This window comes from Galeopterus variegatus, unplaced genomic scaffold (genome assembly GCF_000696425.1).
Source record: "Galeopterus variegatus unplaced genomic scaffold, G_variegatus-3.0.2 Scaffold8011, whole genome shotgun sequence".
NCBI lineage: Eukaryota > Metazoa > Chordata > Mammalia > Dermoptera > Cynocephalidae > Galeopterus > Galeopterus variegatus.
Window position 1 is genome coordinate 108,696 of NW_007734122.1, and position 14,711 is coordinate 123,406.

The following is a 14,711-nucleotide window of genomic DNA, read 5'->3' on the forward strand; positions in this document are numbered from 1 at the left end:
GTGCCCTCAGAGAGGTTCTGGAGTGCTCAGCATCTCCTCAGCTAAAGTGGGTGACCCTGGGTGGGGTTGGGGTTGCTGTGGCTGCTTCTGGGATCTTGGACTTCTGAGGAAGATGTTAGCATGCTCTGCAGCTCCACCATTGAAGTGGACTGCTTTGGGTGAGGTTGCTAGGGTTGTGGGCAGGGTCCTATGTCCCCAAGAGAATCACTGGGTTGCTTTGAAGCTCCTCAGCTGGAGTGGACCACACTGAGAGATGTCACTGGGGTCATGGGCAAGACACTGAACCCCCAAGAGAGATGCTGGGGTGGTCTGCAGCATAGTTGGAGTCAGCTGCACTGGGCAAGGTTGCTGTGTTCATGGGTGGGACCCTGCACTCCCAAGAGAGGTGCTGGGTCACTGTGAAGCTCTTCAGCTGGAGTGGGATGCCCCATGCAAGGTTACTGCGGATGGGCTGCTGTGCCCCAAGAGAGACTCTAGGTCACTCTGCAGCTTCTCAGCTGGAGTGAACCACTTCAGGCAAGGATACTGGATTAGTGGGCAGGACTCTAAGCCCAAAAGAGAGACATTGTGCTGCCTTCAACTCCTCCGGGTGGCATCAGGAGGGCTTGCCGGAGCTACAGACAGGACATTCTGCCCATGAGATTGGCATGCAGAATCTCTGTAGCTTCTTAGATGGAGTCAGTGGCTCTGAGTGGGTTTGCCAGAGCCATGGTGGGACTCTGTGCCACCAGAAGAAGTTCACAGGTGATTGACTGAGAGCAGCAGAGTTGCCAGTTGGGTGACCCTAAGGCCCAGACCAGTTGGCTCTCAGTCTCTGTAAAGTGTGAGCACTGGCTCCCTCTGTCCTGGGGGTGCCCTTCACACTGTTCTGGACCACCTTTCCCAGGCAAACAGGGCACTTTGTTGGCTTGGGTGCCAAAGCCAAAGTCATGGTGTGATGAGGAGGCCTTAGCATTGTGGAGATGACAGGGCTACTGGGCTTAGAAGTCAAAATACACTCTGTTGTTGGGTCCAATCCCCAAATCATGATGTTCTGTGGCAGCCCAGGACCCAGAGGATCAGGAAGCTCAGTGTGAATTCTCTGTCTGGATTAATGCAGTCACGTGGGTGGCTCTGAGAGGCTCCCCACACTGGGCTCACAGTCTGCAAGGGCTGCACAGCTCCCTTGTAGGTTGGATTGCAGGCATCCATGTCACATCGAGACTGTTGAGAATTCCCCTTGAATACTTTTTCTTGCAGCGAAGAGTCTCTCCTGACTTTGAGCCAACCATGGTCAGGTACCTCACCTGTCTTTCTATGCCACCATGTTTACTCCCAGAAACTCCACTCAGCATAGGAATATCCTTTTGTTGTTTCTTCACATCAGCGGTGAGAGCTGGGTAACTAGCCAGCTGTCTTGCAGGGGAAAAAGTTGAGTGTTGGAACACAAACATTCAGTCTATACAGAACGGAAAGGTCATGAGTGGTATTTTTGGGAGGTTGTAACATTGTTTTTATTTTCTTCTTTTGGCATAGCTAGACAAGATGATAAAATAGTGAATGCCAGTACATAATTTATCTCATTATTAGTCAGATCATACATTCAAACATGCTGGTTACTATATTTGCGTCTCCAGTTATGACTTATTTTGAAAGCTGAAACGAAGTGAGGTTATTTGATTAGATGCAATACAAGATTGTCAAAGGTGGATGGGAAAGTTGATCATATTTGAAGGATTCATGAAATATACAGTGCTCTGTCGATAACTTCGTATAATGTATGCTATACGAAGTTATTACGGTAATAATCTCTTGTCAGATAAATAGTTTGCAAATATTTTCTTCCATTCTGCTGACTGCTTCTTCACTCTGTTGATTGTTTCTTTCGCTGTGCAGAAGCTTTTAGTCTTATGTAATTCCATTTGTCTATTTTTGCTTTTGTTGCCTGTGCTTCAGAAATCTTCTCCATAAAATTTTGCCCAGACCAATGTCTTGGAGTGTTTTCCCTATGTTTTCTTCTAGTTGTTTTAAAGTTTAAATCTTAAATTTAGGTCTTTACTCCATTTTGAGTTGTTTTTGATATATGGTGAGAGGTACTGATCTAGTTTCTTTCTTCTGTATATGGATGTCCAGTTTTCCCAGCACCATTTATCGAAGAGGCTCTACTTTCCCCAGTGTATGTTTTCAGCACCTTTGTCAAAGATCAGCTGTCTGCAGACATGTGGATTTATTTCTAAGTTCTCTACTGTGTTGTATTGGTCCATGTATCTGTTTTTATGCCAGTACCACTGTCTTTATTACTATAGTTTTGTAGTATATTTTGAAGTCAGGTGGTGTAATGCCTCCATCTTTGCTCTTTTTGCTTAGGATCACTTTGGCTATTCAGAGTCCTTTGTGGTTCCAAATGAATTTTAGGATTGTTTTTTTCTATTTCTGTGATGAATGTCATTGGAATTTTATTAGGGATTGCACTAAATTTGTAGATTGCTTTAGGTAGTATGGTCATTTTGACAATGCTAATTCTTCTGATCCATGAATATGGGATGTCTCTTCATCTTTTTGTGTCTTCTGTAATTTCTTTCATCAATGTTTTGCAGTTTTCATTGTATAGATCTTTCACCTCCTTGGTTAAATTTATTCTCTTCATCTTTTTGTGTCTTCTGTAATTTCTTTCATCAATGTTTTGCAGTTTTCATTGTAGAGATCTTTCACCTCCTTGGTTAAATTTATTCCTAGGTATTTTCGTTTCTTTCTTTCTTTCTTTCTTTCTTTCTTTCTTTCTTTCTTTCTTTCTTTCTTTCTCTTTCTTTCTTTCTTTCTTTCTTTCTTTCTATAGTTATTGTAAATAGAATAGATTTCTTACTTTTTGTTTCAGCTAGTTCATTGTTGATATATAGAGACACGACTGATTTTTTTATGTTGATTTTGTATCCTGCAACTTTACTGAATTCTTTTATCAGTTCTAAGAGATTTTTGTAGAGTCTTTAGATTTTCCTATATATAAGATCATGTCATCTGCAACAGGGGCAATTTTAATTCCTCTTTTCCAATTTGGATTTTTAAAAATTTCTTCCTCTTGCCTAAAGCTCTGGCTAGAAATTCCATTACTGTGTTAAATAAGAGTGGTTAGAGAGGGCATCCTTGTCTTCTTACTGTTCTTAGTGGAAAAATTGAAAGTTTTTCCCCATTCAGAATGACACTAGTTGTGGGTTTGTCGTATGTGGCCTTTATTTTGGGATACTTTCCTTCTATACCTAATTCATTGAGAGTTTTTATCATGAAGTGATGTTAAATTTTATCAAACACTCTTTTTGAATCTATAGAGATGATCACATGGTTTTTGTTCTTCATGTTGTTGCTGTGGTGTGTCACATTTATTCATTTGTGTGTGTTGAAACATCCTTGCATCCCTGGGATAAATTCCACTTGATCATGATGTACAATCTTTTTGATGTGCTGTTAAATTCAGATTTTAGTATTTTGTTGAGAATTTTTTCCTCTATGTTCATCAAGGATATTGGCCTGTAGTTTTATTTTTTTGTTGTGCCTTTTTCTGGTTTGGTATCAGGGTGATACTGGCCTCACAGAATGAGTTTGGGAGAATACCTTCTGCTTTCATTTTTTGGAATAGTTTGAGAAGAATCAGTATTAGTTCCTCTTTAAAAGTTTGGTAGAATTTAGCAGTGAAGCCATTCATCCTGGGCTTTTTTTTGTTGGGAGACTGCTGCTTACTTATTCAATATTATTACTTGTTACTGGTCTGTTCAGGTTTTCTCTTTGTTCTTGGTTCAGTCTTGGTAAGTTGTGTGTGTCCAGAAATTTATCCATTTCCTCCAGATTTTCCATTTTGTCGGCATATAGTTGTTCATAATAGCCTTTAATGAGTCTTGTTATTTTTATGTTATCAATTGTAATGTCTTCTTTTTCATTTTTAATTTTCATTTTTTGGGTCTTCTCTCTTTTTTTCTTAGTCTAGATAATGGTTTGTCAATTTGGTTATCTTTTTAAAAAAACAAACTTTTTGTTTTGTCAATCTTTTGTATCTTTTTTTGTCTCCATTTCATTTGATTCTGCATTTGCAGTACCTCATAGATTTTGGTAGGTTGTGCTTCTATTTTAATTTGTTTTGAGCAATTTTTTTGATTTCCTGCTCAATTTCTTCTTTGACCCATTAGTCATTGAGGAGCAGTTGTTTAATTTCCATGCATTTGTTTAGTTTCAAAAGTTCCTCTTGTTATTGATTTCTAATTTTATTCCATTGTGGTCTAAAAAGATACTTGATATGATTTCAATTTTCAAAAGTTTGTTGAGACTTGATTTGTGGCCTAACACATGTTTCTTTATTGATTTGTTTTCTAAATGATATGGCTATTGCTGAGAGAGGAGTGCTGACGTCCCCAACTCTTATCATATTGGGGTCTACCTCTCCCTTTAGATCCAATAATATTTGCTTTATATATCTGGGTCCTCTGATGTTGGGTGCATGTATAATTACAATTGTTATCTCCTCTTGCTGAATTGATCCCTTTAACCTTACATAATGCCCTTTTTTTAATCTAGTTTTTGATTTAAAGTTTATTTTATCTGATATAAATACAGCTACTCCTGCTCATTTTTGGTTTCCATTTGTGTGGAATATTTTTTCAATTCCTTCACCTTCGGTTTATGTGTGTCTTTACACGTGAAATAAGTTTCTTGTAGGCAGCATATAGTTGGGTCTTGATTTCTAATCCATTTAACCAGTCTATATCATTTAAATAAGGAATTTAATCCACTTCCATTCAAGGTTGTTATTGAAAAGTATTGACTTACTCCTGACATTTTGTTCACTGTTTTATGGTTGTTTTATATATTTATTTATTTCCTTCTCTTTTATTGTCTTTGCTATTTGGTGTTTTTTGTTTGTTTGTTTTTTGAAGTGGTAAGATATAATTTATTTCTCTTATGTGTATCTCCTCTACACATGAGGTTTACTCTTTCATGTGTTATTATGATGGTAGTTATTATTCTTTTGCTTCCAGATGTAGGACTCCCTTAAGGGTATCTTGTAGGACTAGTTCAGTGGAAATGAATTCCCACAGTTTTTGTTTTTCTGGGAAAGACACTATTTCTCCTTCATTTTTGAAGGATTTTTTGTTTTTCTGGGAAAGACACTATTTCTCCTTCATTTTTGAAGGATAGCTTTGCTGAGTATAATATACTTGACTGGCAGTTTTTTTCTTTCAGCACTTTAAATATATCATTCCATTCTCTGCTGGCCTGTATGGTTTCTGCTGAGAAATCAGCTGTTACTTTGCTGGGGATTCCCCTATAGGTGATTTGATGCTTTTCACTTGCTGTTTTTAGAATTCTCCCTTTGTCTTAGACTTTTGACAATTTGACTACAATGTATCTTGGAGAGGACCTTTTATGGGATAAAACTGTTTGGGCATCTGAATCCGTTGGATGTGGAAGTCATATCTCTTTCACTACTTGGGAGGTTTTCAGCTATTGTTTCATTTAATAGGTTTTCAATGATTTTTTCTTTCTCTTCCCTTCCAGAACAACCATAATGCAGAGGTTTGATGCCTAAAGTTGTCCCACACATCTCTTAGACGTTCTTCATTCTTTTGATTCTTTTTTTTTTGGGGGGGGGGGTGTCTGGCTAGGTTATTCAAAAAGCCTATCTTTAGGGACAGAAATTCTTTCTTGTGATTTATCTAGCCTGTTGCCTAAGCTCTTGGTATATTTCTTATTTAATTTAATAAATTCTTCATTTCCAAGATTTCTGTTTGTTTCTTTTGTATGATATCTATTTCTGTTGAATTTCTCCTTCAGATCATGAATTATTTTTATGACTTCATGGTGTTGTCTATCTGTATTCTCTTACATCTTGTTGAGTTTCCTCAAGATTATTTGGAATTCCTTTTTATGCATTTCATAGATTTCATCTTCTCTGGGGTCTGGAACTGGAGAATTATTGTATTCATTTGGGAATGTCATGTTTACTTTTTTTTTTTTTATGTTTCTTGTATCCCTGCATTGATGTCTGAGCATCTGGAGGGACAGTCACTTCTAGTTTTCTGGAGTAGCTTTTGAAGAGAGAGACTCTTTCCTGTAGACGTGCTCTACAGTGTCAGTTGGATAGGGTGTTTTAGCTTTGGTTCTGGGTGAGTGTAGTCTTCATGCGATCTCTTTGACTGTATTCAACATCAGAATTGTCTGTGAGTACTTTTATGGTCAAGGTGCTGGGACACTCAGAAGCTCCTTGCTGGAGTATGTAACACTGGTGGGGTTGCTGGGGCTGTAGGCCGTCCCTTGATCTCCTGGCAGATGAACTGATATGCTCAGTTGCTTCCTTAGCTGAAGTGGATGACCCTAGCTGGGGTTCTAAGAGAGGTGTTGTGACAATCGGCTGTTTCTCTGCTAAAGTCAGTGGGGTTGCCAGAGTAATAGACATGACTGCAGACCCTTGGAAAGGTGGTAGGGTATTCTGAAGCTGCTCAGCTGAATAGGCGACACTGGGTTGGGTTGCTGTTGTTTTGGGTGAGTTTTCAGGATCTTGGGAGAAGTGTTGGGGTGCTCTGCAGCTCCTCAGCTGGAGTGCGTGAACCTGGGCAGCCTTGCACATGCTGTGGCCAGATCCTGTGCCCTCAGAGAGGTTCTGGAGTGCTCAGCATCTCCTCAGCTAAAGTGGGTGACCCTGGGTGGGGTTGGGGTTGCTGTGGCTGCTTCTGGGATCTTGGACTTCTGAGGAAGATGTTAGCATGCTCTGCAGCTCCACCATTGAAGTGGACTGCTTTGGGTGAGGTTGCTAGGGTTGTGGGCAGGGTCCTATGTCCCCAAGAGAATCACTGGGTTGCTTTGAAGCTCCTCAGCTGGAGTGGACCACACTGAGAGATGTCACTGGGGTCATGGGCAAGACACTGAACCCCCAAGAGAGATGCTGGGGTGGTCTGCAGCATAGTTGGAGTCAGCTGCACTGGGCAAGGTTGCTGTGTTCATGGGTGGGACCCTGCACTCCCAAGAGAGGTGCTGGGTCACTGTGAAGCTCTTCAGCTGGAGTGGGATGCCCCATGCAAGGTTACTGCGGATGGGCTGCTGTGCCCCAAGAGAGACTCTAGGTCACTCTGCAGCTTCTCAGCTGGAGTGAACCACTTCAGGCAAGGATACTGGATTAGTGGGCAGGACTCTAAGCCCAAAAGAGAGACATTGTGCTGCCTTCAACTCCTCCGGGTGGCATCAGGAGGGCTTGCCGGAGCTACAGACAGGACATTCTGCCCATGAGATTGGCATGCAGAATCTCTGTAGCTTCTTAGATGGAGTCAGTGGCTCTGAGTGGGTTTGCCAGAGCCATGGTGGGACTCTGTGCCACCAGAAGAAGTTCACAGGTGATTGACTGAGAGCAGCAGAGTTGCCAGTTGGGTGACCCTAAGGCCCAGACCAGTTGGCTCTCAGTCTCTGTAAAGTGTGAGCACTGGCTCCCTCTGTCCTGGGGGTGCCCTTCACACTGTTCTGGACCACCTTTCCCAGGCAAACAGGGCACTTTGTTGGCTTGGGTGCCAAAGCCAAAGTCATGGTGTGATGAGGAGGCCTTAGCATTGTGGAGATGACAGGGCTACTGGGCTTAGAAGTCAAAATACACTCTGTTGTTGGGTCCAATCCCCAAATCATGATGTTCTGTGGCAGCCCAGGACCCAGAGGATCAGGAAGCTCAGTGTGAATTCTCTGTCTGGATTAATGCAGTCACGTGGGTGGCTCTGAGAGGCTCCCCACACTGGGCTCACAGTCTGCAAGGGCTGCACAGCTCCCTTGTAGGTTGGATTGCAGGCATCCATGTCACATCGAGACTGTTGAGAATTCCCCTTGAATACTTTTTCTTGCAGCGAAGAGTCTCTCCTGACTTTGAGCCAACCATGGTCAGGTACCTCACCTGTCTTTCTATGCCACCATGTTTACTCCCAGAAACTCCACTCAGCATAGGAATATCCTTTTGTTGTTTCTTCACATCAGCGGTGAGAGCTGGGTAACTAGCCAGCTGTCTTGCAGGGGAAAAAGTTGAGTGTTGGAACACAAACATTCAGTCTATACAGAACGGAAAGGTCATGAGTGGTATTTTTGGGAGGTTGTAACATTGTTTTTATTTTCTTCTTTTGGCATAGCTAGACAAGATGATAAAATAGTGAATGCCAGTACATAATTTATCTCATTATTAGTCAGATCATACATTCAAACATGCTGGTTACTATATTTGCGTCTCCAGTTATGACTTATTTTGAAAGCTGAAACGAAGTGAGGTTATTTGATTAGATGCAATACAAGATTGTCAAAGGTGGATGGGAAAGTTGATCATATTTGAAGGATTCATGAAATATACAGTGCTCTGTTAATGCTTCTCACACCTTTATTTGGTTCTTTAGGCAAAGCCATTAGCTTGTTAGCAATAATGATTCTGGTTGGGGACAGCCTGCATAATTTTGCAGATGGCCTAGTAATAGGAGCAGCCTTCTCATCTTCATCCGAGTCAGGAGTGACCACGACAATTGCTATCTTGTGTCATGAAATTCCACATGAAATGGGTAAGTCCAATGGTAGAATCACTGTTTCCTTCTTGTTGAGAAAGTCATAATATATTTCTAGCTATGGTTCAGTAGGATTCTTTTTCCAATGTACAATTGAAAGATGAATATTTTCCACTTATAATTTATTTAAACCATAAGAGGAAGAAGATTAGGAGGAGAAATTCCTGTACCTTGGGACACAAATTAATTAGACTCCTTTATGATCTTTCCCAGGGTTAGAAATGACTCTTTTTGGATTCCAGAGAATTCTATCTAGGAGAATGTCATTCAGAGAAACCTTATTTTAGAGAATTTTGCCAAGGATTTTTAAATCTGCATATTAATTGTGGGAAAAATTTTAAGAGGGGAACTTTACCCGTTATGCTAGCAAATGGGCCAGTGAGATAAAATAACATTTAAATTAAAACCAAACCATGGTTTCATTAACCCGATTTACATAAAATGTTTAAAGCCAAGCATAAAATTGTAATGACAGGCATATGGTAGCAGATGCACACAAGTCTCTCTTTCTGGATAATTCTAATAGCCTTATAATTCAAATCCTGCCTCCTAGGAACCATGATGGTATTAAATAGACATTTCTGAAACAGACCCAGAAATAGTAGAGGCTGGTCCAACACACACCTGCCCTACCTTAGCAGTCCCTCTTTCTGCTTCCACTTTCAGTCTTACACTGTCCCTTGGGTTACCTTTGTCCTCTTGTGCTCAATGTCCATTGACCAAAGTCCTTCCACCTACTTATTATCGACCTATTCTTCCTGCAGCAGTTTATCCAAGGTCTCTCCTGAACCCATTAAAGTGTACCTGGTCTGGGATCCATACCCTATGGTCCTGCATTTAGCTACTGTAACAGTGGAATAACACTTGATCTTCAACCCCAAACCACAGCTCAGTGTCACAGACTGTAGCAGACCAGAAAGAAGCTTCAGAACCTGTTCATAGGACCAGTTATGCAGTAGAACTAAGACACTAAGTCCCCAAGCTGTCTCTTTATTGAATTTCAGTCTCATCTCAATCACTAAAACTAAGAAATAGATGCTCTCAGATTTACTAATAGGTCATTCTTCTTTTGGAGGAAAAGTGTGGAAAGAATAATGCCATTTTCCTAAAATCATCAAGTCAGTAAAACTATTTTCTACAGGAACAATTTGTTTTCCTAAACAACTTCTGCAATGATTTAAAAATCTCTTATTAAGTAGTTTTCTCTTTCCTTACAGCACTTCCTGCATAAGTAAATAATAAATACCTATATAATGTCATGATTTCACCTGGCAAGTTCCCAGGCAGAATGATTTAGAAACTCTGGGACAGCGAGTGACTTCTTCTTTCTTTTTTTTTTCTTAAATAAATTTTGCATTTATCTAAGTTGAAAATGTCACAGGATATCAGGAACTAAAAAATATGTCACAGACTTCTCTGTATATGCTCTCTTTAGAAGTAGCGAAAGAAATAGAACCTTGAAATGCAATTTCCTAATGGTATAATGGGTTGGTTATGAATCCTAGAGAAATATAGGTGTTTTATTAACTGATCACTCAACTTTACTTATAAAATTGGTTACAGTGTTGAAATTTGAAACAGCCGATCAGCATATTACTTTACTAAGGCCATCATCAGTTGAATAATAATTATACTTTCTTTTCCCTTTTATCTTCAGGAGACATCGCTGTGCTCTTAAGCTCTGGCCTTTCTATTAAGACTGCCATCCTGATGAATTTTATAAGTGCTCTAACAGCCTTCATAGGATTATACATTGGCCTCTCAGTGTCAGCTGATCCATGTGTTCAAGACTGGATCTTAACAGTTACTGCTGGGATGTTCTTATATTTATCCCTGGTGGAAATGGTAAGCTGGTGGATTTTCTATTTTTGTGTTTCTAAACACTGAAAATGTAAAGCAGAGAAAAAGCAATAAAATGGAACGATGAATGGCGAGAAGAGAAGCATATAGATAATAACACAAATGATTAAGAGAATAGTCTGTGTATTCCAAGAAGGTAAGTCATAGGCAGAAAGAACATAATTTGAGATACAGAAAATAGGTATTGAAGCCTTTGTAATCATCGAAAAGTGATCATCAGCTTATTTCCACTGGGCTTTGCATCTATGATTAAGAGAATAGTCTGTGTATTCCAAGAAGGTAAGTCATAGGCAGAAAGAACATAATTTAAGATACAGAAAATAGGTATTGAAGCCTTTGTAATCATCGAAAAGTGATCATCAGCTTATTTCCACTGGGCTTTGCATCTGTATACGATGTCTATACTTCCGGCTGCAAAAATGAAAAGTTCTGTGATACAGCCAGCTATTTTATTTATGCAATGCAAAATAGTTCAACTGCATTTTATTGAATTAAAGAGCTGTTTGACTTAATTAAGCAACCTAATCATTTCATCTTTAAGTTGTAATTGCCAAAGTGCTATCATGCTGGTAAAATGAGAAAAAAAGATTATTACAGTTTTGGATCTCTAAAATTGCAACATATGTTTCCCAAAGAGGTACTTGCTGACACTAATGATAACATAGTCATCGCTTTCATTCTTTATAATCTCATGAAAGAATTGAACCTGGGAAATTGTACATCTTTTTTTTTGTCTCTTCGATTCTGGTTTTCATAAGATAAATCAGTTTTTTTTAAGGTCATCTACTATTGGACTTGATTACAATTTAAATGTCTTAAGGTAAAAGTCGTAATGATTATTCCTTCTCAGGGGTTGGAATAACACAAATAAAAATGAAATAATTTAACAAAGGAGATACATAAGTCTGAAAATTCATCTGAATGAAAGTAAAATATGTTATTACCTGTATCCTGGAGAAGGTAAACAGTCTTGAAGGTAATATGTGGAACAGATTCATTGATATTAGGTAATGATAAGGCAGAATCCAGCTATTGTCCTGGAAGTAAGTAAAAAGAAATGATTCAGGAGGGAAAAATGTGGGAGGCAGGACCCTGTACTGGTACAACCAGAAGAATGGTGCATTCTTAAGTGTTCATGTCTAAACCCCAGTGTAAATGTTTCTGAGTTTCTGGTTGTTTTCCTTAATTCTTACAAGATTTAAACAGAAGAGGTGAACACCAAATGTACTTCCATGTTCAGAAATGTTCTTATATATTATTTGTGATGTTCAAAAATTTTCCTTATTTTGATAACAAAGCTAAAAGTGGAGCAAATTTTTCCCCCTTTCTGAACCCCATCCCCCAACCCAAGGTCAATATTGCAAAATCCTGCAGTGCTTTCAATTTGACAAATCTGGATCTCTAGCCTTTCGTAACTTCAAAAACACAGTCACTCACTATTTAATTATGTGAGAGCTGCATGTTGTTTAAAATGTCTACATACAGTCTTCAAATTCACTAAGGTTATGCATGTTGGAGTGTTTAGGGTATTCCACGGGGGTCCCATGCCATCACATCAGAAAAACCCAGGGCAGTAGAAAGAGAAATGTAGTGTGCAAAACCCATCAACATCTTCTTGGAACTGGTCTCTGCAGCATTGTCTGGGACAAGACATGGGTCAGAGACAATATGAAGTAGCACACAAGCAATGTCCATCAACAGCTGACCCCTTCCACCACTCAGATATACTCTTGCCCTCCTTTGCTTTTAAGTCCCATTTATCCCAAAGACCCTTCATGGTAGTAGCCAGCCAAATACCCCATGAAGACTTAATACAAAATAGTGAAATAAACTCCAAACCCCTCTGGTTCTGAGGTCGTATTTGATGTTCATCATTGCTGTCCTCCAGCACCCAATCTTGATTCTTCTCACCTTTAGGCAGTTCTTTGGCTTGACCTAGATTTATTTCCTTTCAGAAAGTAACACAGGTCTTTCCTGAGGCATTTGAATCGTAGTTGCTTTATCCTCGTAAAGCGTGTGTCCTCTACTTGACTTATCACAGTTGTTACCAGACATGGAAGTGCCAAGAGATGCTCAAGGAATCCCAGTTTCTAGATATACCCCTTCTTCCTCCATTGTGTAGCACCAACCCTAACCTCTCAGGGATATCAGTACAATTACTCCCACCTTTTTAATATCTTTGTTCTTTGTTGGCTGTTCCATTGGTATAAGGAGCCCCGAATAACCAGGTGGTAGTCGTAGCTTCAAGTTCATGGGAAACATTATGTATTCCCTGGTGCATTCTCCCCAAGAACAAGGATTTGTGATCTGACAGTGTCTATGTTTACAGGAAAAGGAAGCCCAAATTCCACAAGTGAAAAGACTACTCATGAATATATATCAATGCTTTATGATTTTTTATTATTTCTGGTCTTATCTCTATTATTTCCTTCCTTCTTACTTTGCATTTAATTTTCTTTTTCCCTTTATTGATTTATGAAGTCAAATGTTATATTATTGATTTTAAATTTCTTCTTTTCTAATAGTGCATTTAAAGCTNTTGAGCCTCCTGATTTTCAACTTTCTATTTCTAATTTCTTTTCTCTTTATGGGTCAGTTGGGGACAGCTGCTGGTTATTTTTGAAGTTCATTCAGTTTTTAACACAGACCGAAACTCTCTTCGTGTATGATGGATGTGTGGGTACATAGTCAATCCTTTTTCTTTGTTACGGTGTCTACTCTTCCAAAGTTAATCTGGGAAGATGATCAAGAACCATTTCACGTAGAACCCTGTACTAAATACATCATTTTCTCCTCGATGTTTTTGCTCCTTTTCTTGAAAGGGTAAGCAATTGCTTATAAGAAAGCAATGTGTCTGATATCCCATGAAATTCCAACTAGCATAAAGCTTGACCTTATTACAAAATACTATTGGCCAAGGAAAAACCAGCATTGGAGCAAAAAAGACAGGAAAGAAAAAAAAATACTCTTGAGTTTCCTGGGGCTCCTTCCTACAATCCAGGTCGCCTGCTCTCACGGCCTTCTGAGTAACTTCTAAACAAATACAGCCCTTTCACATAGCAGCAAGTTTAACTGTTGCTGTACTCTGGGGCTGTGCCAAGGAAAACAGCCTGTCATTTAAAAGGAAGAAAACAAGGTTTCAAGACTCTGTGAAGCAGCAAAGAAAATAAATGACAGCAACTAAAGGGTACAGGGGAATACTTTAATATACTGGTTATTTGCTAAATCCTGGATATTTACCAGGCAACTTCTGAGCAGAGTTAATGTGAAAAGACTAGCTAGATATTTGCCTTGTTTGTTTGTTTCAAAGAAATTGGGTGTGTTATTTCAAGCTCCTACAAGAAAGAGAACTAAGGACAAAAATGGGACCATTAGCAAAGNGTGTTATTTCAAGCTCCTACAAGAAAGAGAACTAAGGACAAAAATGGGACCATTAGCAAAGTCTTCTGTAGAGAAACCTGCCAGCCTTAATTCTCCAATGTGGGATTGCCTTATCTAAGCACGTTAACTCCCAGTTGTATGGAGTCATTTCTAAAGAAGAAATGGATGCAGCTCTGGAAGGTCAGAAGAAATGAATTTTCTATTGTGAAGATTAGCATCCTAGACTGGGTTCCCCCCAAAGCAGAGGCTAAAACAAAGGTGAGTTGACAAAGGCAATTCATCTGGGAAGTGACCGCAGGGAGAAGTGAAGGCAGGCAGAGTGGAACAGAGAAGGAAAAGTCAGTGCAACAATGCGTTTTTATTACGTTGATCAGCACTGCAGGTACTCTATCACAGTGGACCTTCTTAGGAAATGCACTTCAGAACTGTCTACTTGTGGAATGAAAGAGGTTTCATCCATGGGATGGATTCCATTGTTCAAAGCTAGCCCCGTAAGCATGATCCCCCTACACTTCCAGGTTATGCATGTTGGAGTGTTTAGGGTATTCCACGGGGGTCCCATGCCATCACATCAGAAAAACCCAGGGCAGTAGAAAGAGAAATGTAGTGTGCAAAACCCATCAACATCTTCTTGGAACTGGTCTCTGCAGCATTGTCTGGGACAAGACATGGGTCAGAGACAATATGAAGTAGCACACAAGCAATGTCCATCAACAGCTGACCCCTTCCACCACTCAGATATACTCTTGCCCTCCTTTGCTTTTAAGTCCCATTTATCCCAAAGACCCTTCATGGTAGTAGCCAGCCAAATACCCCATGAAGACTTAATACAAAATAGTGAAATAAACTCCAAACCCCTCTGGTTCTGAGGTCGTATTTGATGTTCATCATTGCTGTCCTCCAGCACCCAATCTTGATTCTTCTCACCTT

At 39.7% G+C, this 14,711-nt stretch overlaps 1 protein-coding gene across 1 annotated transcript in view; it reads left to right on the forward strand.

Moving 5' to 3' along the window:
* SLC39A12 (solute carrier family 39 (zinc transporter), member 12) overlaps positions 1–10,385 on the forward strand; it is a gene marked incomplete at its 3' end in the record, with an annotated part of 51,919 nt that extends 41,534 nt beyond the window's left edge. The window contains exons 10-11 of the mRNA XM_008592544.1: positions 8,379–8,537; positions 10,198–10,385. Coding sequence (XP_008590766.1) covers positions 8,379–8,537; positions 10,198–10,385 — 347 coding nt within the window. The remainder of the gene's footprint in view (positions 1–8,378; positions 8,538–10,197) is intronic.
* Between the last annotated feature and the right edge of the window lie 4,326 nt (positions 10,386–14,711).